Source organism: Mustela nivalis (genome assembly GCF_964662115.1).
Source record: "Mustela nivalis genome assembly, chromosome: 7".
Taxonomy (NCBI): domain Eukaryota; kingdom Metazoa; phylum Chordata; class Mammalia; order Carnivora; family Mustelidae; genus Mustela; species Mustela nivalis.
The window spans coordinates 87,660,516-87,687,927 of record NC_139026.1 but is presented as its reverse complement, the minus strand read 5'-3'; the positions used below and the strand labels follow the sequence as shown (position 1 = coordinate 87,687,927).

The window sequence follows — 27,412 nt, the reverse complement described above, 5'->3', positions numbered from 1 at the left end:
ATTTCTCTAATCACAATACCCTCTAGTTCCATCCACGTCATTCCAAATGGCAATATTTCATTTCTTTTGATGGCTGCATAGTATTCCATTGTGTATATATACCGTATCTTCTTCATCCAGTCATCTGTTGGACATCTAGACTCTTTCCATAGTTTGGCTATCATGGACATTGCTGCTGTAACATTCAGGTACACGTGCCCCTTTGGATCACTACATTTGTATCTTTAGCGTAAATACCCAGTAGTGCAATTGCTGGGTCGTAGGGTGGCTCTATTTTTCAACTTTTTTTTTTTTAAAGATTTTTATTTATTTATTAGACAGAGATCACAAGTAGGCAGAGACGCAGGCAGAGAGAGGAGGAAGCAGGCTCCCCGCGGAGCAGAGAGCCCGATGTGGGGCTTGATCCCAGGACCTGATCCAAAAGCAGAGGCTTTAACCCACTGAGCCGCCCAGGCGCCCTCAACTTTTTTTTTTTTTTAAGATTTTATTTATTTGATAAACAGAGATTACAAGTGTGTGGGGGGGTAATAGGCTCCCGGCTGAGCAGAGAGCCCAATGCGGGGCTCGATCCCAGGACCCTGAGATCATAACCTGAGCCGAAGGCAGAGGCTTAACCCACTGAGCCACCCAGGTACCCCTCTATTTTTCAACTTTTTGAGGAACCTCCATGCTCTTTTCCAGAGCAATATCCCACCTTCTTAATCTATCAGGAGTATTAAACAACACAGAAAGTGCCTTGCCATGCCTGATTTATTGTAAGCACTACTTTGTGCCTGGTAGATGAAAGCAACTTCCTCCAAACAAAACGGCTTAGAGTCTGAGAGACTGGACTTTTTCAGTCAGGAAGAGAAAAAAGTTGAGAGGAGAGCGTAAGGTACGCTTTCTCAGCTGGGGAGAGTGGCTAACATTAGCTGGGATGGAGGTATGTGGAATCTAAGAGGTCAACTGGGAGAAACCTGAACCAGTCAGGGTAACAGTCAAACCCTAAGAGGAAGCTCTGCGTCTGCAAGGAACACAGCAACTAGAGGGCAAGCAAGCCATAACAGAGTAATCTGATTGTAATAGTGGTTTATGATCTCATAAGCTGTGAAGACAAGGATTTCTGTATTTTTCACTGATGATTCCTATCACCTAGAATAGAGCCTGGCCAGAGCAGGTGACCAAAAAGATGTGCAGAGCCACTAGATTACCATGCCTTTCCCATTATACACCCCAAATTCCAGAGCCTGGCTATCCACTGGAACAATGGCACACGCCACCACCACAAAGCGCCTGAAGACTGGGGACACAAAAAAGCCTGGGCTCTATAGTGACTGCACAGAGGAAATTCTTAACATTTGTGGCAAGCTGGAGTGGGAGGCCTTCTGTGGTCCGTTTCTTTCTAGTCACCAGTCTGCTAAGTGTAGATCAGAAACTCAAGCCTGTTCCACTCCCAGGCCCTACTTATAAGGCAAGTGAGAATGTCCCCAAGCCCTGTTCAGCTGTGGCCTTGAATTTAATACGCACACACACCAGGAAAGGTTAAGGAATTTTCTTTATTTTTTACAAATTAAGACTATGTAGATTTCATATATTTCTGAATCAAAAACACCTTTGTCTTCACAGTATGAGTTAGAGAATGCAGCCTGAGCTGAAAACCAAGGAACTAGAAAAGAAAGTGATAATTACAGTGATTACTGTATTAAAAACCTGTTAGGCATTTTCTTTAAAAGTCGTTTTTTAGATCTTGTCATTCTTGGCACTGTTTCTAAAGAAAAACTCCTTTATCCCAAGCAAAAAAGCACAAGAGGTGGAGTCTGGCTTCAAGAGATTCAACTCAGATTCTCAGGCCTTGCAGAGAATCAACAAATGTATGGAGAGTGCTACTGGGCATTTAATGGAAAGTCCCTTTATTAAAAGTTATCAAGCCAGAGGCTGGAGGCAGCAGCTAGGTCAGAGGGCAGCATCCTCTGCAGATGCCAGCCATTCCTGGCAGCACGGCTCCCCAGAAATACACACACCCTGGGGACAAACTGCTTCACAGGACAGCACGATGACATGGTGCACCGCGAACCAGCAGCCATTCAATCTGCGTGCTGCTTGTGAACAGGGAGAACCAAAAATGGTATCCTACTGGCAACAAGCTTTTGATGGCTCAGTCCCGTTCCACGGAAGTCCTGTGAACAGCCAGAAACATTAACTGCTCTCCAGGCTGCTTAACCTTCTGTGCCAGCAGCCTGTGGCAGCTCCCTGGGAAAGCTCCAGGGATCCCTATTAGTACTGGCCTCCCACACAATGACCGAGCTGGAGGGAATCATTTGTTTTGCAGGTTTGGTCACCTGTCCCTGGATGGAAGGCTATGGATTCTGGGAACAGGTTGCAGAGACCAAAAACTAAAGTGCATCTGTAAAATGAACTTTTATCTACTGCCCGGAATCTCTGGCCTGACACTACTGGCGTCCAGGCGGGAGAAGACAGAAATGCGCCGGACTGCTCTGAATGCAGTTCTGCAGCTCTCAACAAAGAACCATTCAGCTAGCAGCATCTCCTCCTACTTGCCTCACTGCCCCAAACAGGCCAACTAGGTTTGTCAGGCAGGATTAGTTTAAACTTACCCCCAGGCTCAACCATTCCCCTTCCCTATCCTTCCTGTCCTGGGATCTTCAATCAAGGCCAGGTGGGAGAGGCCACTCAACAACTAAGGTGATAAAAAGTAAAGACAGGAACCGTTCAGGAATTTTATGCTCTGTCTTGCCATACAAAACCAGCCTTTTCGTAAATACCTGACAAGAATCAGTCTTTCCTTTGTGCTGAAATCCTCCAGCCCCGGGGATGGAAAAACCTGCAGATTCCCTGAGGGTGAGACCAGGGACAGGGAAAGGGAACACAACAGTCCACATTCCTTTTGGGACAGCAAGACAGAACGGTATGTTTGTCAGACCCGCCGCCGCTTGGGCAGCTCAGAGGAAGCAAAGCATCCGCCAGAAGAAGCTCTTCATTTTCTTCACAGGGGTTGACAGCAGCTCAGATGTAACAAGCCTGAGGAACAAGAGGACCACCAAGCTCCTCTCCGACGGAGAACACACAGCCCAGTCCCACCAGGAACTGTGCACAAACCAAACGATGCTGAGGAAAGAGCCAAAGCAGCTCGACTGAAAGTTCAGGCGCACCTGGTGAAGCTTGGGTAGAAAGCGGACTCCTGGAGTTTACTCTGCTGTGGGTCCCACTCCTCATCATGGCGACCGGCTGCCCCAGCAGAGGGAGAAGCTAAGATGGACTAGACAGACAAGGGAGTGGGGAAGAACCCCAGGAATATGAAGCCAAACTCCAAACTATATTTTGCTAATCAGTTTTTTGATCAAAAAATTCAAAATAGAGAAAACCACAAAGTACAAAAGCTTTTCTGATGCTTTTCATTATCACAGAACACACCACCTGCAATGTGTGCGAAGAGGAAATGAGGGGTGGAGGGAGAGGTCAAAATGGGAAAGGCTGCATGGTCATTTCACTTCTTCTCTTTCTTCTTGTCCTAAAAATGGAGGAAAATTACCCAATTAATTTTTGGCACCTGACATTCAACCTAAAACACTCGAGTGAGCCAACACCTGGCTGCCTTTGGTTAGGGAAAGGAAGGGAACAGGACAATAAAAAGGAAGGAGAAATACTCCCTCGCTGTGGTAGGAACTGAATCTTAACCACCTTCCACTGATGGTCCCTCAAGCTGTTGACAGACCTGACGGGAATAAAAGTTAAGCAGGTGCTCCCACTTCTACCCCAAGAACACTCCTGGTTTACTCATAACCACCACAGCTCCAATCCCAACCCATGAAGGCTCTAGACTGGCAGTCCACCCTAGAACAACTACACAAGAGGCCGAGACCAACTTTCCATTAGCCCAAGAAGTGTAAATCCCAGGCACAAACCAAACCCAGAAATAATCCAGCCCAGTGAACTCTTCATCCCATTCTAGTGGACGCCAAGTTGATTGCTTTGGCTGAAACCTGCTTGGTGCTCTGTCTAGTCATGGCACAGGTGAGACCGAGAGCCACCAATCCCACCTCCTCACTGGCTTCCACCGCCACCACACAGTCTCCTGTTCCCTAAGGTCTGTGAAAACCCTCATGGTTTCGTTCGTTGACCTGCTGCTGGAGTAGACTATGTGTGACACTCACTAACCATACACAGAATATTCTCTGGAAACAAGACCAACAAATGAATAAAACCAATCTACTTCTGACACATATTTATAAAAGCCAGTATTAAACAAGTCCCCTAGAATATCTTTTCCTGAATCATAACTATCTTCACAGCCTTTAAATTCTTCATATACTAGATTGTTCCTTGCTGCCACTTAAGCCCCTTTCCCTTTTGATACTAATCTTAGGATTTGTTTTGGGTTGTTTTTTTTTTTTCCCCAATACTTTATTTGACAGACAGAGATCACAAGTAGGCAGAGAAGCAGGCGGCGGGGCGGGGGGAAGCAGGCTCCCTGATAAGCAGAGAGCCCGATGTGGGGCTTGATCCCAGGACCCTGAGATCATGACCTGAGCCAAAGGCAGAGGCTTAACCCACTGAGCCACTCAGGCACCCCTGGTTTTTTTTTTGTTTTCGGTTTTTTTTGTTTTTTTTTTTTTAAAGTAATATCTACCCCCAACGTGGGGCTTGAATTTATAACCCTAAGATTAAAAGTCATATGGTTCACCAACTGACCCAGCCAGGCAGCCCTTGTTTTTTTGTTTGTTTGTTTGTTTGTTTTTAAAGATTTTTTTTCTTTTACTTGTTCTTTTTCATCATGGGCTAAAAAGACTTCTGGTTCACCTCTTACTTGGTGGCCTGCCTTACGGTTAACCTAGACCTACACACTATGTCAGTTTTCAAACCTGCAGTCTACACAGATGCTAAGTTCAGGTGCCATTCTCTCATCCTCAGGAGCAGGTGGACTAACCTTCTCATTCATAGCCAGGATCATCATGAGTTTTCTGAAGAGAGTAATGAAATCTAAGAAGAGGTCAACACAGTGCCTGAAATAGAAGAACCAGATTACCAACTGGCTCATCCCACCTTCCTTTTCCACAGCCCACGGAGCAGCAGAGCATAAAAACCCCTCTCCCACCCTATGAGAGAGCTTTGCCAATACTCCAACACCCACTAAGTAAAACTCTGAGGTCCGAGATTCTTTTGAAATCAACAAAGCCATCAGCCCAGGTAAAAGCAAAGCTGAGCTTTTAGACTCTGCAGGGGCCCTGGACTACCATTAATTAGGTAGAAGGCTCAGAGAAGATTACATTTTTTAAAAGTTACATATGAAAAAGAATGTGTATCTTTCATTATTAAAGGTTTAAAGAATATAAAAATACAGAGTATTTTTATCCTTTCCCTCTCTCATGCGTAGAGATAACCACTATTAAAAGTAAGGATAATTAAATGCGTCTTAGTTCAATTTTAAAAAGAGCTGATGTCTTTCAGGAATTGAGGGAGACTATGCTATTTGGTTCCCATCCAAAACCATGGGCATCCTACCATATATGCTCCCAAAGGCTGGCCATGAAGTCCAGCCAGCACCACCCAGTCCACTCTTACCCATCCCGAAAGCCACATAAAGGGAGGCGGTAAAGACCAGTTTTTCACTCACCAGATATAATCCTTATCTCCATTTTCAGCCTTTTCAATAATGAGTTGAGTATCAAAAAGGACAAAGCCACACATGACCACCAGCCCCACATACAGGTTTGCCTAATAAGAGGAGAATGAGATGAGGTTACCATGTGGAAGACACCACAGAGGGGAAAAACCCAGCTGTGCCTCTTTTTGGCTCTTGGTTTTTTGAAAGCATGACAAATGCTAACCCTACTGGCATTAACGTTCTTGGGAACAGAAGGCTATGGTAAAGACCACATTGCTTCCCTAAGCACAACTCTGCACTACCAACAAAGTGAGCATTCTGAAAGATTCTTAGCCACCTTGCTTTAGGGTGGAGCAAGTATATGATGTGCCAGGCAAATGGCTGCTAGAAAGTTATAGCCAAGTCTTACCTGGAAAAGCCAAATGGATCCAAAGAAAAGGTTCCCCAGGGAAGACAAGAGCATCAGGCTCATGGCTGACATCAAGACACCTGTAAGAGATGACAAAAAGCCATGCTGAGAAAAACAAAAGTGAAGGAAGATAATCCTATTAAAGCCTTTCCTTACTTACCAACCTTCCCCCGACAAATTAAGGCTTTCAATTTCAAACCAACAATCCCAAGAAAGTAGAAGGTAGGGAAAGAGTCTTAGCGCGAATTCTGACTAAAGCAGAGACTCTGATTTCCAATCCACACTTACCTCCCAGAAAGAGGTAGCTCCGGCGCCTGGCATAGAGGGCGCTCAGGGTGAAGCAGGTGAAGATCATTGCTGTGCCCATGAAGGCGGTGGGAAGAATGCTGTGAGAGGAAAACACCATTAGACTGAGGGCTACAGGTCTGCAAAACTATATAGAGGACGTATATTTGCAACGATAAAGAGACATAAGACGCTACTAGAACACCTACCTGGGGTTGATGGCAATGCACAGCTCCAGAGCAGGGCCCAGGCCAACTCCTAGAAAACAAAAGCCCCAGAACACAGTATTACTGTCAACTCCTGAAAAGGACCCTCGTCCAAAAGCTGACCATCAAATGCACAGGCATGCCCCCGCTACTAAAAAACCAAAACATATACACTGAAGTAACTAAATCTCCACTCCTCTGCCTTGTTTTCCAGAGAACATACACATGACTGAATTATTTGTTTACAGACAGAGCTACAAAGCTGTTCTCTGAGCTGAAAATCATGCATGGCCCAGGATGGATAAACATTAGGAAAAAGAAAGCAGGCAAGTCAAACATTTTTGAGCAAAGCTGTAAGGCTGCATACTCCAAAGAGGAATGATGTGAGACCATAATGTGGGCCAGATCAGGAATTAGAACAGAAGGATCAAGAGCAAACCAGTGCCTTGTGGCCAGCCTTTTGTAGAAAAGGCCCGAGTGGTTTTGCAGGTGGACACTTGCCAAGAGGAAGGTGCAGTGGTAACCTGTTCCAGCCCCAGCATTTCCTCTACTCTTGCTACTCTCTCCTTCTGCTAATTCCACCCCTTAAAAACTAGCTTTCCATATTTAAAAAATCTTAATCTCCAAATCCCTTACTTTCTATTTCAACACTACGTAGATGAGGCACACTCAAAATGAGATGTACTAAGTCAAATGCTGCTCTGCAAGTATTTTTACTCTGTAGCTTGAGTCCTGTTTTCCTTAACGATAATTCTAGAAGGGTCGTGCTTTTAATTCTTTTCCTGAGAATCAGCAAAGTGCTCTGCTGGATGGATTTCAATGTATGGCTTTAATTACCTGCCCGCAAAGTTGAGAATAAATTCTCACAGGAGTGAGTTGCAGTGTGAGTCCAAATAAGTTAGAGTTTCAGGTCTAGCCCCACCTCGACCATTAACAAGTTATGCTACCTAAGCTCTTGAACCTCATTCATTCAAGAACACAAATGCTTATTTTTGAATACAAAGGTAGAAGTCTCAGTCACTAGTCCTAAAGAGCAAATCCCCTGGGCGGAAAAGATGCACCTCTATGAGGTGAGAAAGCAATACCAGGCAAAATACACTCAAATACAAGACTGATTAGCACAGTGTGCCAGTTGGGGTGAATCAGAATACATACAAATCTGGGGCCCTAGTCTAAAGAGAGGCTAGATACAGTACCCCCTCCCACCCCAAATTAGCCCAATTTCTAACATACCTGTAAGGAAAGCAAATCCAGCAAGAAGTCCCAGTCTTTTTTGCTCGGTTTCATGGCTATGAGGCGTTGTCATCAGCCAGATCATCAACCCCAGAGAGCCCAAGGCAGAGAGCAGGCCAGCCTGTCAAATCCAGAGTTAATAATGAAGTACTGGAAATACCAAATTTATTCTGCAGACCTTACTAGGATCAAATATTCATCTGAACTTCCCAATATTTCCCTCTAACCTGGAGGTTGTGGAAAGGCAGAGAGGGCTAAAGAGAAACTAGAAGTCCTGCAGGACAGGGCTACGACGACTGTGGTGGATACTAGAGGCTCTTCTTTTTCTTCTTCTTTTTTTTTTTTTAAGATTTTATTTATTTATTTATCTATCTGACAGAGATCACAAGTAGGCAGAGAGGCAGGCAGAGAAAGAGAGGGAAGCAGGCTCCCTGCTGAGCAGAGAGCCCAATGCACGACTGGATCCCAGGACCCTGAAATCATGACCTAAGCCGAAGGCGGCAGCTTAACACACTGAGCCACCCAGGCGCCCCTAGAGGCTCTTCTGACCCAGGTAGTCCATCAGCCACAACTTCCCAAGTCAAACTACAAATCTTGTCCAAGAAAAAGATGAATCAAAGTGACAAGTGTTTGAAGCACTTTCTAATCTGTAGGACAAGTAGGAACGATCCCTTTTTGATCACTTTAAAACACACACACAAATATATATACCCATACAGAGAAAAATGACTGAGAGGTGCTAGAGACTGAATGCTTATGCTCCCCCCAAATTCATGGTTAAATTTTAACCCCCAATGTGCTGATATTTCAAGGTGTGTAGGGGGTGGAGAGGAGGGTCTTTGGAAGGTGATTAGGTCATGAGGGTGCAACCTTCGTTAGTGTCCTTACAACAGAGATCCCAGAGCTCTCCTGCCCCTTCTGTGAAGATGCAGTGAGAAGACAGTCATTTACACGGGAAGCAGGACCTCCCCACACAACGTATCTGCTGGTGACATAACCTCGGACATCCAGCCTCCCAAACTGTGATAAACATTTGCTGTTTAAGCTACTCAGCCTAGGTGTTCTGTTAAAGCAGCCTCAATGGACTGAGGCAGAGTAAGAATCAAAATGTTAGGTTATGTCCGGGTGTTTTTATTTCCTTCTCATCACTAGTCTGTTTTCTAAATGTTCTACAATGAACGTGCATTAGTTTTCTAAGAGAAAAAAAAATTTTTTTTTTAAAGATTTTATTTGTTTATTTGACAGAAAGCAAGACAAAAGAGCACAAGCAGGGGGAATGGCAGAGGGAGAGGGAGAAGCAGGCTCCCCACCAAGCAGGAAGCCCGATGCAGGGCTTGATCCCAGGATCCTGGGATCATGACCTGAGCCGGAGGCAGACGCTTAATGACTGAGTCACCGAGGAGCCCCAGTAAAAATATTCTTTAAAAAAAGAAAGAAGAAGAAGGAGGAAGTGGGAAAAGCTATAGTCAATTGGAAAGAGAAGAAAATAATGAAGGAGGTATGTACATACTGAAGTTCCTTCCTTCCTTTAAAAGCACAGCTGGTCTTCATTTCTCACAGTTATGGTCTATAAAGTTACTGTGAATAATGAATTAATAATACTGAACAACTGCTCCTGAGAAAAATAAAGATTTAAATTCTTACATACCTCTGCTTACATTTTCTTCAACTGAAAAATACATATTTTATGTGTGTTTATGTTTAAGGACACTTTATTTGATATATACTGTTGGTTCACCAACCTGTAACTCATGACCAACACACCATAAACTCAAGCCTGAACAAAGCTTACCTAATACACATATTTTCTCCATAAGACACATCACAGTCTCAATGTACTTTTTTCTTTTTTAAAAAGATTTTATTTATTTGACAGAGATCACAAGTAGGCAGAGAGGCAGGCAGAGAGAGAGAGGAAGGGAAGCAGGCTCCCCACCGAGCGGAGCTTGATCCCAGGATCCTGAGATCATGACCTGAGCTGAATTAACCCCCTGAGCCACCCAGGCGCTCCTCAGTGTACTAGACAGCACTCTAGCACTATGCCACTATGCCTGGGGTCCATTTTAAATAAAGATATCACCACCAAAATCACAAAAATGCAAAAAATGTAGCACTACATAGACCATGAAAAAGATCCTTGTTTATACTACAAGAGTTTGAAGCAGGGCGGTGTGGCACCTTGTTCAACCTCAGCTGGAACACGGCTGTATGCAACTCAAAGTTTTTGCTGTTCTGCTTAGGACTGCGAATGTCTGCAAAAGCACCGTAGGTATGACTTTAGGGTTACAAATAGATTTTAGCAAGTAGGTAAATTCATAAACATAGAATCCATAAATAATGATAACTGCATTTTACTACATTGCTTAAAAACAAAACAACAAAATGAAACCAAAACACACACACACAAAACCCCCCCGAAAACAAAGAACACCCGGAAACCAAAATGGCCACTCTTGCCTAGAAATTGGAGTATGTTTTAGTCTAAACTCCAGGGATCAAAGTCTTATTCTCTAAGTATCTAGAGTAATTTTTCATACAACCCCTGCCAGGAGATGCCTGAGCACAGGGACAGTTCTCAGTATTGCAAATGCCAACACAGACACACTCTCTGCACTTACACAAAAAAGGACATTTGCAAAGGCCAAGTCGTGATTAGTGGGAACTTCAAACTTTTTGATTATTCATCAACTGTCCTTTTTATTCCTACTGGCCAACTGAAGGTCTCTTTCAACACAGGAAGGTGAGTTACTGAAGGTTCTCATGCAACTATGCAGATGTAAGTGCATCAGCAAATAAAATTAAGTCAAATCCTTGAAGGTCTCGACCCTGCCTCTCCTGATAATCGTACAATCAGTGGTCTGTATCTAAGAACCCCATAATCACAAGCAAATAGAGAAGGGAGGAAAAGATAAAAAGGCTACTGCGCAAACCCCAGCACACACATCATGCCACAACTTAAAGGGCCGGGGTCTTACGTATTGCCTGCACACCATTCCGTGTCCAGGTTAAGACATTGTTTTCAGCACCTAGAGAGGGCATATCTACCAGAAAATTTAAATGGCTCCGCATGTCCATAGTTACCAGCTGGCTCTGTCTGAGTTCAGATCACAAACTACAGAAAAGGATTACGAAGAGGTACAGGCTTGCACCACCCTGCTGCGCTAGTTTCTACATTTACTAAATTTATGCCACATACATTTGCCATCTACATTTACTAAATTTACTAAATTTATGCCACAGCAACACTACGAGAGAAAGTGCTCTTACCTGAAGGAAGTGAGTGACCACGTGGACATAGGCCCCCGCGGCCGCCACGAACATACAGAGGGCAAAACTGGCATAGACCTTCTTCAGGTGCTGCTGTGTCGATGGGGTTCTGGGAAAGAATGTTAGTAACAGCCATTATTCTGGGACCAATTTTATTTCTAAGCTAATAATCATTTCCCTCTCTTCTTCCCAGGGAGTATGTATAAGTTATAATCTAAAAAAAAGAATGCCTTGAAAATAGATGAATTGAGAATCTTAAATGCAGGGTAGGAGCCAAAGGTCCCAAATTATGAATAATCAGTACCCAAACTAGAATATCTAAATGGTTTCTCAGTGACTACAGGCAGCCTTTAGAATCTAGGTGCTTTTTGGGGCGCCTGGGTGGCTCAGTGGGTTAAGCCGCTGCCTTCGGCTTGGGTCATGATCCCAGGGTCCTGGGATCGAGCCCTGCATCGGGCTCTTGGCTCAGCAGGGAGCCTGCTTCCTCCTCTCTCTCTGCCTACTTGTGAACTCTCTCTGTCAAATAAATAAAATCTTTAAAAAAAAAAAAATCTAGGTGCTTTTATTAGATCCTCTGGATTCTAACAAAGTTAATATGGTAGTTAATACATATAAAAGCTAATAAACTAGGAAAAGGAACAAGATATGAAAGGAAATATAATAAACTGAAGTCAAGATCATAACACTTACATGTGGGAAAATTTTAAGAGTGCATCAAAGTTGATCTTCCGATCAAATATGTTCATGATGCCAGAGTCTGTGGGACACAGCCTCCGCTCTGTAGAATTAAGGATAAAAAGAAGGTTATTTTACAGATACAAGGACATACAAAATAACATAAACAACTTTCTCATGAAAAACAGCAACATCCAAGTTTGGAAAATTAAAGTTATCTAAAATCCCACTGTCCTGACACAGCCATTTTCATTTTTATGCATTTCCTTCTAGGATACATTTGCAATTATACTCCACCATTTTAAAGGACACAGAAGAAATGAAGCCATCTTCTTTTCACAAACTATTTTCTTACTACCATTTGATTTCTATTCCTTCAGAAAGTAACTGTCCCTTTAATAGATAGTTTCTTCCTTTGAGAAATTACCAGTTAGGAGTTAGTTAAAGGAACCCAGTGACTGGAACATAAGGTGATATTTATTTTTATTCTATTTTTTGATGGAAGGGAGAGGGTAAGGAAGAGGGAGAAAGAGAATCTGCAGCCTCCACCCTGAGATCAAGACCTGAGCCAAAATTAAGACTGGAACTTAATTAAGCACCCCTACAACATAAAGCAATTTTATTTCACTGTATCGAGATGCTACGGAATTCTCTCAGCAAAGACAAAGAACCTTAAAAGGGGATAGAGGGGGGAGGGAGGAAAGAAGGAGCTGGGCCTGGTACTAGGTCCTGAGTTTAATTTTTAAAAAAAAATTTTTTAACAGATTTTATTTATTTGACGGAGAGACAGAGAGAATGAGCAGGGAGAGCAGCACAGAGAGAGAGGGAAAATATGCCCCCTGCCGAGCAAGGACCACCCCCCCCACCCCACCTCCACCAACGTGGGGATCCCAGAACCCTGGGATCATGACAAAGGCAGGCACTTAACCGCTTAAGTGACTGAACCACCCAAGCGCGCCAGGTCTTGAATTTTAAATATATGCATGTAGAAACTTTCCATCCAATGCATGTTAAAACTGAACTGAAAGGGATTTACAATTTAAAAAAAAAGAAAAGTTCCTCTGTGAAAAAGTAATTTGTGCAGAAATGAATTTTTTTTAGATAATTTTATAAACTTTACCACAGAAGAGTTGGAATAGTACAAAGAATTCCTAGAAACTCTTTACCCAAATGTTCCGTTAATAGTTCACCATAGGTGCTTTATCCCCTCTCTATGTAACAGTATATAGAGACTAAAATATTTTTCTCCCAACCTTACAGGTACCCCTAAGTATTTGTGTGTACACCTGAAAACCATAATCAAATCCAGGCAATTAACACTGACACAATACTATTATCTGATATATACACCCTATTCAGATCTTGCCAACTGTCCCAATATGTCACAGAAAGGACGTTTTTAACTGAACTATACCCAGGTTACATGCCATCAATACCATCAAGTTGAGATCTTAAATTTTGTTCCCTCCTCTACTGCACATGCAATCCTAAAAAAACAAAAACAAACAAAAAAACCTATACTCAATCTATAGATTAAAAAAAAAACCCGGGGCGCCTGGGTGGCTCAGTGGGTTAAAGCCTCTGCCTTTGGCTCACGTCATGATCCCAGGGTCCTGGGATCTAGCCCCGCATTGGGCTCTCTGCTCAGCAGGGAGCCTGCTTCCTCCTCTCTCTGACTGCCTCTCTGCCTACTTGTGATCTCTGTCTGTCAAATAAATAAATAAATTTAAAAACAAAACAAAACAAAACAAAACCCAAAAACCTAATCAAGAATTTTCATCTTTCCTAAATATCAATCTTCTGCAATCACCTAGATTCTTACTAGACCCATAATGCCTATTCATTTCAAATTGACCAAAAAACGGGAACGGGGTGGTATCAAAACACAAAGCTAAGTAGTTTGAAAGACCAGCCAACTAGTCACGCCTATCCTAATGAGCACTTAGCCCAATACTCAGCAAAACTAATCTGGGCAATAAAAATTACAATCCCAAAATGACTCCTGAGAAATCCTGCGCCAGTGGAAAGATGCCAATCTTTTGGTTCACACACATCATTACCATTTGTTTCCTGAGGCTCGCTCTCTCACAAATGCAACCATTACAATGGCTAGCTTGCTCTCTCTTGATTTCCTTTTTCCTTTCCCACTAATATCCTACTCACCTCAATTTTTTTTGTTAGTTCTGTTCTTAAGGATGGATATACAGTGAGAAGCTGCAGAATGTAAGCTGCTCACCCCTCTAAGTCACAGGGCTCCCGGCCCTCCTGATCTAGATGGTGCAATTATTGCAGTCTGTTGCAGAACCAACCAAGGTCTTTCATAACCATGATGAACTCACATCCTCTAGAGAGCACACTTACAGGATGGCAGAATCCAGCACCTGGGAAGTGTCTTTGTTCAAGGCTTCCATTAACACCCTTAATGATATCCCTAGACAGAACTTGCAACAATTCTGAAGCAACCTTCAGAGCCAAGTTTCTCAGTATTTGCAACAACAACACTGAAGCACCTCTTGCTTCCAATTTCAAGAGTTTAAAAAAAAAAAAAAAAAAAAGGATTGGGGAGGGGGATTATGAATGGGTTTAGCAGTGTAAATCCTCAAATACCCAGGGGACTATTAGTCAGAAAGGGGCAACAGGCTGTAACCAGACCCCACTGTGTGGAAACAATGGGAGGGGATAATGTCAGAAAGTCCTCTTTCCCAGTTTGCTCTCTGGCATTTCCCAGGGGGTACTGCCTCTTAAAACTGCTGATGGAGGGGCGCCTGGGTGGCTCAGTGGGTTAAAGCCTCTGCCTTCAGCTCGAGTCGTGATCTCAGGGTCCTGGGATCAAACCCCAGGTAGGGCTCTCTGCTGAGCAAGGAGCCTGCTTCCTCCTCTCTCTCTGCCTGCCTCTTTGCCTACTTGTGATCTCTGTCAAATAAATAAATAAAATCTTTAAAAAAAAAAAAAAAAACTGCTGATGGAAAAACCAAAACTATCAAAAGGTAGTGAGGACATGAGAGAGTATCAAAAAGCAATTTCTCCATGATTTAATATTGCCTTGTGGTATAAAATAAATAAAAAATAAACCAAATAAAACCAGTTTTCTAACACCAGTACTTATTCTAAAATTTAAGTGCAATATGTAAGAATCAAATTTTCTAGATACAAAGGCACACAGCAGTTTTTTTTGAGTGTGTGTGCATGTAAACACACAAGTATTGGGGTGGGGGGGGGGGCAGAGAGGGAGAGAAGATTCTAAGCAGGCTCCAAGCTCAGTGTAGAGACTGATGCAGGGATCAATCCCATGACACTGAACATTATGACCTGAGCCAAAATCAAGAGTCAGATGCTTAACCGAATGAGCCCCCCAGAAGCCCCAAGGCATATAACAATTTTAATGATAGCTTTGTAGGGGAAAAACACAATAAAGTATACATTTATTAAATGACATAATATGTACAGGACACAAGTTATTTCAGAACTGTTAAAACATGGGAAGGTGGGCGCCTGGGTGGCTCAGTGGGCTGGGCCTCTGCCTTCAGCTCAGGGTCCTGGGATCGAGTCCCACCTCGGGCTCTCCCACATCTGCTTCCTCCTCTCTCTCTCTCTGCCGCTCTGCCTACTTCTGATCTCTCTCTGTCAAATAAATAAAATCGTAAAAAAAAAAAAAAAGACATGAGAAGGAAAAAGTTAGGTCTTAGAATCAAGGAAATGGGATAGTTCACTCTATGTTCCAAACAGAGAGGAACTACTGTACAGATGAGTAAAGAGTCAAAAGGGTTCTTAAAGTTTTGCCAGAGGGATTAAGCTAACCAAGCTTCTATCTTAGCCTCAACTGCTCAACTGAGCCACCCAGGCACCCACAATTTTTTTAAAGACTTGATTTATTTATTTGACAGAGAGATAGAGAGCATAAGTAGGCAGAGCAGCAAGCAGAGGGAAAGGGAGAAGCAGGCTCTCGGGTGAGCAGGGAGCCTGATATAGGTAGGGCTGGATCCCAGGACCCTGGGATCATAACCTGAGCTGGAGGCAGCCGCTTAATCAACTGAGCCACCCAGATGCCCCAAAACAATCACAATTTTTTAAAAAACCCTTAGCTTTGAAAGATAAAAGCCTGCTGATTATTGGGCAGCAGGCTGCCTTAATGTATACAATTTAAAAACAAAAGCAGAAAGTCAGGGGCACCTGGGTAGTTCAATTCGTACACCCTCCAACTCTTGATCTCAGGGTCATGAGTTCAAGCCCAATATTAGGTGTGGAGCCTATGTTAAAAAAAAAAAGTATTTTTTTTTTATAAATACAGCACCATCCCAGGGTCCTGGGATCCAACCCTGTATCAGGCTCTCTGCTCAGCGGGGAGCCTGCTTCCCTTCCTCTCTCTCTGCCAGCCTCTCTGCCAAATAAATAAATGAAATCTTAAAAAGAAAGAAAGAAAGAAAGAAATACAGCAAGTCAAAGAAACATTATTCACACATTTAACTAAACATTTAGTTTGTGAATTATATGGTTCCTCATTCCTGTCATAATTCGACCATTTGGAGTCCTCTTCCCACATATCCAGAAGGAACCAACTGATACTTAAGAGAAGAAAACCCCTATATGGTTATTAAAAAGCTTGGGTGCGGGAGAGGCAGCAGAATTGTTTTTTTTTTTTTTTTTTGGAAGTTCTTCCTACTGAAAAGCTTTCAGACTCTGTATAACCAAGTATCTAGAATAGTAGGTAAGAGAGCTTGGCTTGCTGCAAGCTCTTGAATCCTAACTGGTATTTCCTTAGCTGTGTGACCCACATCAAGTTTCTGGCACTTGAACCTCACTGTGCTTTAGTTTCTTCATTTGCAGAGAGTAAAATATAATAATCTCTACTTCATAGGCTTGAGACTGATAATACAAATAAAGTGCTTAGAACAGTGCTTCATACAGGGGTGCCTGGGTGGCTCAGCTAGTTAAGCATCTGACTCTTGACTTAGGCTCAGGTCCTGATCTCAGGGTTGTGGGATCAAGCCCTGCATCAGGCTCTGTGCCAGGCATGGAATTCTTAAGATTCTCTCTGCCCCTACCTCTCCCTCTGCCTATGCCCTTCTTCCCCCCCACCTACTATTTCATGCATACGTGCTTCCTCTCTTTAAAAAAAAAAAAAAAATAGTGCTTCATACATAAGACTGGCTCCACAAGTAAACTATTGTTGTTACCAGTGTAAATACTCATTACTCTTGTGTCTTCAGTGCATTATTTTCCCCTAGTTTTATAAAACACTTATTGTAGGTCTAATTTTCATATACCCTATATATTAATTTTTTTTTTTCTTTTTTTTTTTTTTTTTTTTCTAAGAGTTAACAAAGAAGTGCCTCACTCTGACCTTACTCCCTGCTCACTTTTCAGCGACTCCTTCTTAGATTTTATTTATTTATTTTTATTTATTATTTATTTGACAGAGAGAAATCACAAGTAGACAGAGAGGCAGGCAGAGAGAGAGGAAGGGAAGCAGGCTCCCTGCTGAGCAGAGAGCCCGATGCGGGACTCGATCCCAGGACCCTGAGATCATGACCTGAGCCGAAGGCAGCGGCTTAACCCACTGAGCCACCCAGGCGCCCCCCTATATATTAATTTTTTAAAATATTATTCGACCACTAACTCACAGCTAACTATATCCTGAAGGCTTAATATTTACCCAAATAAATAAAATTAAATTGGGGGAGAGGGAAGAGTCTAAGAAACTTATGAAATAAAATTTAAAGGACTTTGATAAATCTTTTTACTAGCTGAAGTTACTTTTGTTTAAATGCCATGTCTCTCCTTGGGCACATTTATACCGCACCTCCTGTCCCACAGGGCCACAAGGTGTTTCGAGACACCCTAATAACCACTAAGTGAGAATCCGTTGTGAAAGAGAATTTGATGAAGTAAATGGTGATTAGCTTGATGCTTTCCTTGTCATCCCTAAAGGTAGGTCAGTTTGGTTTCAGGAAGTCCAAAGAACTGTTTTGACAGGCCTGCGCTCTGGTGGTCCTAGATATGAACCCTAGATGTCCCAGCCCCTCCCTTAATTTGGGCCCAAACTCCTGGGCTAGCTAGGTTAGCTAGCTAACACTGGATCCCATCTCTCCACGGTGCTGCTGCAGAACCAAGCCAGTAACTCGAGATGGAATGCCTACAGCCTTCAATACATTATTGGTTTTTAAAGATTTTATTTATTTATTTGACAGAGAGGGACATAGCAAGAGAGGGAATACAAGCAGGGTGAGTGGAAGTGGGAGAGAAGCAAGCTTCCCACTGAGCAGGAGCCCCAATGTGGCACTGGATTCCAAGGACCCTGGGATCATGACCTGAACTGAAGGCAGATGCTTAACAACTGAGCCACCCAGGGGACCCAATAAATTATTTTTTTATATTGGGTTTTGACACTACTGAATCTCTCTATAACAAGTGTTTGACAGACTGAATCATAGAGAGGCCCCAGTGTCCTAAATATACTCATTTTCCAGTGTAAGCCAGTAATCCCTCCCGAATAACAACATATTTAGCCCAAGTGAGAGCAAGCATAGATGAAGATAAAGAACACACCCATTCAATTCTCATTCCTGAAGATCTTTTTAAGTGTTCTGGAATCCAGTTCATTGTGCAGAACCTTGAGAGCAGAGCTTGCATCTGATTCAGCTTCTATCCCCCCATATTTAAGCACAACCAGGAGTCACCAAAGCAAATGCAGACCCCATTACCTAATCAGGAGTGTTGCAACCTCAAATCAACACTTCCCAGCTGGCTCAAAGGGGAACTGATCTTAAGGAGTAACTTGAGTGGCCCTAAAAGCCAATCTCTAGTCTTTCTCTCCGTGGTTTGAACACTGTCTTTGGAAATCAAAAATGTGTTTAATACTAAAGCTACTTCATGAAACTTAAACTCTGGGAGGGCGGGGAGCACCTGGGTGGCTGAGTTAGTTAAATGTCTGCCTTCGGCTAAGGTCGTGATCTCAAGGTAGTGGGACTGAGTCCCACATCTGGCTCCCTGCACTGCAGGGAGTCTGCTTCTCCCTCTCCCTCTGCCCGTGCTCACTCTCTCAAATAATAAATATATCTTAAAAAAAGAACTCTGGGGGAACAAAACAGGGTGAAGTGGAAGACACTACTAACATCTTCTACAGTCAAGTCAAAGGGGCAAAGGAAAATTTAGCAGACAGAACATCAAGAGAATACTCAGTATTTTCCCAAAGGAGACTAATACCCTTGGGTAGTTTATGAAATAAAGTGAAACTTCAGGTCAGCAGCAGTACTTTCTATAATACATTTCTATAAAACTTTACAACTTTTAAAGTGCTTTTATATACTCCATCTCCTTTGATCATCACACCAATCCATAAAGAAAGGGCAAAAATGATTAGTCTCACTTTAAAAAGAAAGTTCCAAAAGGCAGTGTTAATAGTGGCAGGAGCACTGGCTTTGGAGTCACAAATCCTACCATTTTCTACAACGGAACTCTGGGAAAATCATTTCACCTAAGGTCATCTGGGCTTTCTTATCTGCATGATAAGGATGATTAAATAACACCAGCTCTACCAAACTTACTGAATGCCAGTAAAAAAAAAAAAAAAAAAATCTGTGGGACAGATAAAAAGTACAGCATAGAGGAAAGCAGTCAACGATACTGTAACAGCACCATATGGTGGGACCGTAGCTACCCCTGCGGTGAGCACAGCATAATGTACAGACTTGTTGAATCACTATGTCCTTCACCTGAAGTAATGGAACACTGTGTCAACTATACCTCAGTTAAAAAAAAAAAAAAAGAGGAAGAAAAAGAAAAGCTGTGTGAAATCACTGTGAAGTGCTAAAAAGACATTAGTATAGACTTACCAACACCACAAAGTTAAACAGTAGAGCCAGAACCACATTAGGGGCCTTATGACCTCTAACGCCTGGTGCTCTCCCTACTATTATGCCCTATAGTAGAAAAGCAAGTTTTCATGAAGGCAGTTCCAGCCACAGGCCAAGAGAAATTTTAAAAATATTAACACATGCTGATTCTTATTACACTTCTCTGTATTTTTCAGCACTTCTATGATAAGCTTGAACTATATGCATAACCAGGAAAAAAACAGAAATGCTGACTAATATCTAGACTAATTTCACCTTTCTTATTCTTAGAAGAGTAAGACTTCAGTCACATCAATAGCACGAAAAGGAGAGGGGTTCCTGGGTGGCTTAGTCGTTAAGCGTCTGCCTTCGGCTCAGGTCATGATCACAGTGTCCTGGGATCAAACCCCACACTGGGCTCCCTGCTCAGAGAGAAGCCTGCTTCTTCCTCTGCCCCCCACCCCCACTTGTGCTCCCTCTCTCACTGTCTCTCTCTCTCTGGCAAATAAATAAATAAATATCTTAAAAAAAAATAGTAGGGAAGGGAGAGAGGAAGAAAAGAGGGTTCACTCAGCCATGTTTCCATAAGATGAATAATGGAAGAAGGAAACTGAATACAAATTACAGAGAGTGTTTCTCAAGGATTTCACCACTGTATCCCCACTGGAAGAAAATGGTAGAAAATCTAAATTATAAACATATTCTTGAAGACAAAACAAGAAATACTGGACAAGAGAAATAAACCACCAAAGAGAGTAAACCTAGTAATAATTACAGAAGTAAGTGTTATCTGCAGAAGCCACAAGAACTCGGTTATGCAACGGAAATAATCTTGCTTGAACTGAATTCTTAAACTACACATTCAACCAGAAGATAAACTAAACCTACATATCAATAAATAACTAGAAAAGTCTATTCACCATTAACTTTCAGCCTTATAATCTTTGTATTTCAGGCACAGTCATTCTTGTACTGAGTTACACATTCACAAGTTAACTATTGCTAGAACAGTCTCAAGTTCAAAGAGGTTTTTGTTACTGTTCTTCGGTCAGTGAAAGGCTGAGGGGGTAGGCAATGGGCTGGCACTGAGTAACAATTCCACACTTGATAAATACACAAAAATACCAAAGCCTACCATAACTCCAACAAGTAGGTCCAAGAAAAAAACGTCCAACGACGCCCTTCCTGTGCTCACTCTGAGAAAGACGCCCACAAGGCTCGGGACCAAGCGAAGCCAAGGCCACCTCACCTGTCCAAAGGTAATCAATCAGACCGGAACGGGGCTGGAAAACCAGGAAGGATCTTCTCACCTCCTGCCTCTGCTTTCGGCTTCCAAGGAACTAAGGAGCTTCGCGTGTCACAGAGGAGTGTGACATCACCCGCCTGGCCGTGACAGGGCAACCTGCCTGACCAGGCCCTTTGTCCCGGCCCTCGCGGCTCACCCCCAAGGGGCCCAGCCAGAGGGCCCACAGCAGAGAAACAACCAGTCGGGTGAAGCAGGGGTGACCACAAACGCGGGAGGTTTCGCTTTCATTAGCCTCGGAAGGAAGGGGTGGGGGATGTGGCCTGAATTCAAGTAGTCGAGGCTGGGCCAAAGGGCTTCAGCGCCTACTCCTGGAGGGTGGAAGGGGGGAGGGGAAGAAAAAGAACGCAGAGTAGGAGGAAGGAAGACGGACTAACAAGGACCCTTGGCTAGCACTCGCGTTCACAGCGGGAGCCTCGACGTCCCCCAAAACCCAGCGGACGCGCCCCAACCCCTCCCCCGCTCCGGTACGGTAGGGTTGCGCATGCGCAGTACTAGTTCCCGAGCTTCTCCCCTCCCTGCGCAGTCCAGTCGCGGAGCAAGGCCCCATTCGCCGAAGGTGCAGTCTGTCCGAAAACTGACACTATTCCCACTCTTGCTCAGACAATAATCGCCAACCCCCTGTCCATTTCTCCGCCTTAAGCAGTCCCAGCTTCAGACGTACGTTCTTACCAGCCTCCTAAGAGCCTACACAGCTCTCCTCACACCGGATGTGCTTCTGACTCTCCCAGAGTCCGCTCTAGACTCTTTACCCAAGCGTCTGCCCCTCGAGGGAAGCTCCGCCCCTGCGTTCGGCTTAAGGCCAGTCCTCATTGGCCCCTGGCCGCACCTCTGCCTTCCTATTGGATTTACGTGCGTAAACAACGGCGGCTTACTTCAGCACCATTAGCTGATGCGCTTGTCGATCAAGACTCGGGCCACCAACCGGCGTCGTGGTAAAAGGTCTCCGCCTCTTCCTCCGTAGTTACGTAGGACCGTGGTCTCAAGCCGCCCCTAGTGGAGAAAGTGAAGAAGGGACAGGCCCCACCCAAGATACCTGGCGTGTCACCGAGCCCCCGCGACGCATGACAGGATAGCGCAATCAAGTCCCGGGATTCTGGTTTTAGCCTTCTCATGGAATGTTAAAGGGAGATAGAGATTCGAATAACTCGTAAAAAAGGCCGATCTTCCTTGAATCTAGCGGGCCTTAGGCTTCAGAGCACTTGTGAGTCTCTGCGAATCGTACGTGAATGCGAGGAGCACAGAGCAGTCCCAGTCCTGCACCGGAAACACCGACACCCTCTAGCCCAAGAGGTGGTCTTGGGGCCGCGTGCGGGGCTGTTGGGCTTCCAGGGTCACCTTGCCTGCTTGGAGGAGAAGGCAACAACTTCACAGTCACTCCGGCCTGTGGAGTAGGGTGGATGGGAGAGGCAACGAGGGCGGCAACCCGGCAGAACTGCCCAGGCCGCCCGGGAAGAAACTAAACCAAGGGAGATCAAAGGGCTGAGCTCCCCAAGAGCTTGTAGGGGCCAAGAAGCACCACGGTGCGAGAACTTCACGTAAGGAGGTGTGAAGCCAATTAAAAAAAAAAAAAAAAAAAGTTCTACACTATCAATGTTTTAAATTACTTTTTTACTATTTTACCTAATATCTCTATAAAAATAGTACAAAATTGACATATGAAGAGGCAAAGAGTATGTAGACCCAAAAAAATGTAGAAAAAGAGAGCTTATAGTGGTTGCCAGATAAAAATATTTTTTGGGTTTTGTTTCCTTTTTTTTTCTGAATTGTGTGATGTTTTTCATTTTGTCAGCATCTTAAAATGGGCAATGCTTCTATTTCTCATTATAAATAAATATTGACTATTATATAACTTCATATTCTATTTTTTTTTTTTTAAGATTTTATTTATTTGTAAGAGAGCACAAGCAGGGGCAGCAGCAGGTAAAGCAGGCAGAGGGAGAAGTAGGCTCCCTGCTGAGCAGGAAGCCTGATGTGAGACTCAATTCCAGGGCTCTGGAATCATGACCTGAGCCAAAGGCAGATGCTTAACCAACACTCAAGCATCCCTCATATTCTATTTCCTAAATACAGCCCCACAATTGCTTATTTTTTAGGCTGCACAGAATACAGATTTACCCCTCTCATTTTATAGATGAGGAAACAGGCCTCTGACTGAAAAACTTTTGGCAAAGTAAGGGAAGAAATGTAGATTAAGCATTGGATGAATGGAGATGAGATCAGAATCTATCCTTCTAGAAGGATTAGAACAGTTATCCTTTCAGTAAAGAATACAAATGTGCAGGATATGATTCTTGGTACCCAAACTTGGGTATGCAATAAATATACTTTTACTTTCTACAGTACAACCTAATATTTACTCTGAATCTCATTCCATCAGAGTGGGTGAAAATAATTATTGTCTTCCTTAGGGTTTCTCTCCCCACCCCACCCTTATGTCTGCTACATTTCTTGGGCTAAAGTGCTTGGGAATGGGGCCTACCTGCTTCTTGGTGGTCAGTTGCCGTAGAGGTTTTTACCTTTGTACTAGCGCAGCAGCTCTATTCCATGCCGTAGTTAAGGCACAAGAAACTTTTGTCATGCTAGTGTTGAATTCTCCACCTAGAAGAATTAAGTTGCTAAGGAATTGGTCTGTTCAGTATTGACCAATAGAGGTTACTCATCCACTGGTGACAGATTATTCATTCCCTTCCAGCTCAGGGTCTCTCATTAAGTTGCAGTCAGCTGTCAGCTGTCAGCAGGGGCTGTAGTCATCCAAAGACTTGAGTGAGGATGGAAGAATTGCTTCCAAGGTAGCTCACTCCTATAGCTGACAATTAGGTCCTAGCTGTTAACTTGAAGGCTGAGTTCCTCTGCATGTGGGCTCCTCCTTAGGGCTGCTTGAAGGTCCTTATAGCAAGAGAAGTGGCTGCTTCTCTTCCAGAGTGAGAAATCCCAGTAATGAGAATTAGATGGAAACTCTCTTTAAAACTTAGCCTCATAAATCACAGAGCAATCACTTCCTTATAATAACACTCTATTCCCAGGCTCTTGCCCTGGATCCTGTGCCCCAGAGGGCCTCAGTTTTGGAGGGCCTTCCTGTAAATATTCTAGGTGTCCCTTATGTGCCTGGGACCAGCCAGAGCCAGCAGTGCTATTAAGAGGAGCCCAGACCAGTCCCCGAAAGAGCCCTGGCCCCACTTTCTCTCCTTCATGGCATTCTCTAATCCCATGTTGCCTGAGAAACTCTGGAACTCATGTCTATGGGGTCATCCCAAGGGCCTGAGACTACGTCTCAGTTTTAACAGGGCGTCCTGAGGAGCCAACTGCTCTTTCTGGCCAGCACAGTATTCCTTTTGCGAAATCAGGTGAGATTATCTCTGGGATGGTGCTGATAACCCTATCTGTAGTCACATGGAAGATGAGGTCAGGCCTCTGGTCTACGAACAGTTTCCCCAGCCCTTGGATTTGAGTCATATATGTGGGTCCCTGCCTTGACCCTCTCTTTTCAGTGTTCTGACTGTGGAGCTACTGGTGGTCCATAGTGCCAGAGGACAGTAGAGAGGCACCCGGCATCTTTTCTCTTGTATCACTGCATACCATTGCCCCAGTGTCTAATCCACCACTGGCACCCAGGGCAGTAACTCCATTCCCTCCAAAGGCCCTGGGACACATATCAGGCAGTCATTTGGGAGCAGCCCCACCTTCTCCTCCAATATCATTTTGAGGTGCTTTTGAGACTGTCACTTCATGGTACCAATAGGCCCTTTCCAACTGATGTCCTCTTTTGTTTCAAAATGATGTGGTGAAAAAAAAAAAATGATGTGGTGATAAAATGCCCCTCCCATGTCAGTCTTAAGTCATGCCATATGAGGCATGCACAAATGGCCTCAGCTGTCTTGCTGCACCTGTGGATCTCCCCACATATATTCCCTGTTTCTGGTGGTGTATGGAAGATAGGGATGCGGTCAACATTGAAAGAAATCAGTCTGGAAATGCTATGATTATAGGATACAAGAGAAGACATGGTGGGAATAGGTGTTGGTCTGTGTTTGTGGTATAAAATTCTGAATGAAAATTTAACGTGACCATACAAAAAAATTGTTGTTCAAAATTTCCTCATACTCTGGGTAAGACTTCCATTTGTGGTCATCATCAACGGAGCACAGTAATAATTTTTGAGAAAGTCAAGGGCAACATGGTAAGTGATATGGTGTCATATAGTCAGGAGTAAATAAATAGTGTAGAAGAACTACCGAGACAAGAATATATTTATTGGTTCAATATAAAAAGTTTCCAAAGAGCCATGACATTATATTTACAGTATTACTGTATCTTCTCCTGGTAGGAGATATAACATTAGCCAGGAATGACATATTTGACAAAGAACATGAAGAACATGGTGGGGGGTAGGAAATAGGTGAAGGGGATTAAGGGGTATAAGCCCGTATTCCCAATCATCAAGCTATACTGCCTGTCATTGTAAAATTGACATGTATTGTTAATATACTTTTGTAAAGTTGTGTGTGTGTATGTGTGTGTTTGTGTGTTAATTTAATAAAACCTTTGAAAGAAAATGACAGTTTTACCTGACTTGCATCGCTAGGGATGTATAAGATGGTGGGGAGGAAGGTGGGAAGATAGCAATAGGTTCTACATTCCAGAAGTTGGGGAGGAGAATGTGACGGAGTTAAAGAGAGGGAAAGCAGCCTGGATTCCTCAGCCTAGGGCAAGGATGAAGAGGAGAACAGGAAGAGGGGGCAATCTGGGAATGACTTGAGCCCCTTGGTCTAAATTCAACCTTAGGGGAGCCACTGTGGTTTCCCAGCAAGTAGAGATAAACATGGCTTCCCTGAAGTCATTTTTTCTGTATCTCACACCTCTCCTTGTCTACTTTTACAGCCTCCATACCTTATTCTGATCTCAAATGCACCGACCTTCTTCTGCCCAGTGGTTATGAGAATAAGCAGCTCACAGGAATAAAGGACATTAAAATCCACACCATCACTTATAAGTGTGTGTGAGCATTTAATATTCTGTTTAAAATTCAGTAGGAGGCTTTTCACTTCCCAGATCTCATTTGCATATCCATTGACACCTGAAGGACAGGAGTGAAGACAACTGAGTTTTCTTTTTTCCAACCTCAGCATTATGGGCAATTATTACTGAAGACTGGCAGGAGAAAAGAAATGCCTAAAAATATAGCTTGCAATAATTTTTAATATTAATTCAGCCCCTTCTAATTTTGGAAAGCAGTGATAATAAAAGAGTATTAGAAGAATGTTTTACTCTTTTCAAAGTAATTTTCAGTGTTTCGCTTTGCATAATAGTAAGAAGATAATGTAGACATGATTAATCCCATTTTACAAATGAGGAAACTGGAACCCAGATTAAGTTAGTCTCCTTAAAGACCTATCACAGATGCTTCATTTTTGGAAGTAATTAGCTCTTTCCATACCACTGTGGGCCTCCTGCCTGAGCTTCAGGTCAATTATTTGAGTATTTCCCACCCCTCCAATGTCCACATTTTCCTCTTCTCTTGCTGCTTCCAAGCCACAAATCCTCTGTCAGCCTCTCCATCTGCTTGTCTTGGTCCTCCTCCTGTCACGTAGCACAGATAGGAAAGGTACTACACTTGTATAACAATTGTTCACTGCATTAACTCCTGTGTTGCTATTCACAACGGATGATCAAACCTTTTCTTCATTCTTAAGGCATTGATATACTTTTTTTTCTTGGCCTTATTGTGATGGTGTTCGAGTAGGTCCTGATATTCTTTAAGACTCTTCCCTTCAAGAGGTGAAGTCTAATTCTCCTCCCCTTTGGTGTGGGCTGGATAGAAGGACTTGCTCCTAACAAATACAATAAAGTAGAAAAGATGATGGCCAGGAAGACTAAATCATGAAAAACATCGTGACATCCTCTCTGCTCTCAGATCACTCATGGCCAGCTGCCATGTCAGGAGGAGACTCAAGCAGCTTGGTGGGATGGCCCAGGTGGTGAGGAACTAAGGCCTTTTGCTGACAAGCTAGCAAGGAACAGAGGCATCGTGCTGACAGCCCTGGGAGGGAGGCTTCTTCAAAGCAGTCCAGACTGCTGAGAACTAGATCCCCAGGCAGGAGTTTTATTGCAACCTTCTGAGAGAGGCTAAGCCAGAAGCACCCAGCTAAGCCTCTCCCAGATGCCTGACTCTCTGAAACTATAAGATCATAAAGTTTTTTGTTTGGTTCAAGCCTCAAAGGTTTGGGTAGTTTGTTTGGCAGAAATATATAACTAAGAGTCTTACTCCGTCCTCCCCTGATTCCAGCTGACAATTTGACAAAACTTTGAGGAGTTTGAGCACAGGAGCATATCAACCATGAGCGTACAGGGGGAACTAGAGTCCATGGAAGAACGAGGCACAGGACCCGATTCATGTTTTAACACCGTCATTCTAGCTATTTGTGGCAAATAGATTGTAAGAGAATGAGAGTGGCACCCAAGAAAGGAGAGTCAGGCTATCAGAACAGAACAAGGGACAGAGAATGAGGGCTTGGACGGGAGTCAACTAGTGAAGATGAAGACAGAGTGAAGCAAACTGATACTTTTCACTGTATGAAGAAGTTTTTGTTTCGTGTATGG

General features: G+C 43.5%; 1 protein-coding gene across 4 annotated transcripts; it reads right to left on the bottom strand.

The window, feature by feature from the left end:
- Nucleotides 1-1,516: 1,516 nt before the first annotated feature.
- TMBIM6 (transmembrane BAX inhibitor motif containing 6) lies at nucleotides 1,517-21,626 on the bottom strand. 4 transcript variants are annotated; one of them, XM_082741240.1, is made up of 10 exons: nucleotides 21,477-21,626; nucleotides 11,693-11,780; nucleotides 11,003-11,111; nucleotides 7,736-7,856; nucleotides 6,506-6,554; nucleotides 6,300-6,397; nucleotides 6,012-6,091; nucleotides 5,612-5,712; nucleotides 4,925-5,000; nucleotides 1,517-3,508 (listed from the first exon to the last, which is right to left on the bottom strand). In XM_082741240.1, the coding sequence occupies exons 2-10, from the start codon at nucleotides 11,746-11,748 to the stop codon at nucleotides 3,485-3,487; spliced, it is 714 nt and encodes a 237-aa protein (XP_082597366.1). In that variant the 5' UTR covers nucleotides 11,749-11,780; nucleotides 21,477-21,626; the 3' UTR covers nucleotides 1,517-3,484. The 4 variants fall into 4 exon arrangements, with proteins under 4 accessions (XP_082597366.1, XP_082597365.1, XP_082597367.1 ...); XM_082741239.1 differs by having other exon boundaries at nucleotides 21,485-21,623; XM_082741241.1 differs by lacking the exon at nucleotides 21,477-21,626 and adding an exon at nucleotides 20,759-21,267.
- Between the last annotated feature and the right edge of the window lie 5,786 nt (nucleotides 21,627-27,412).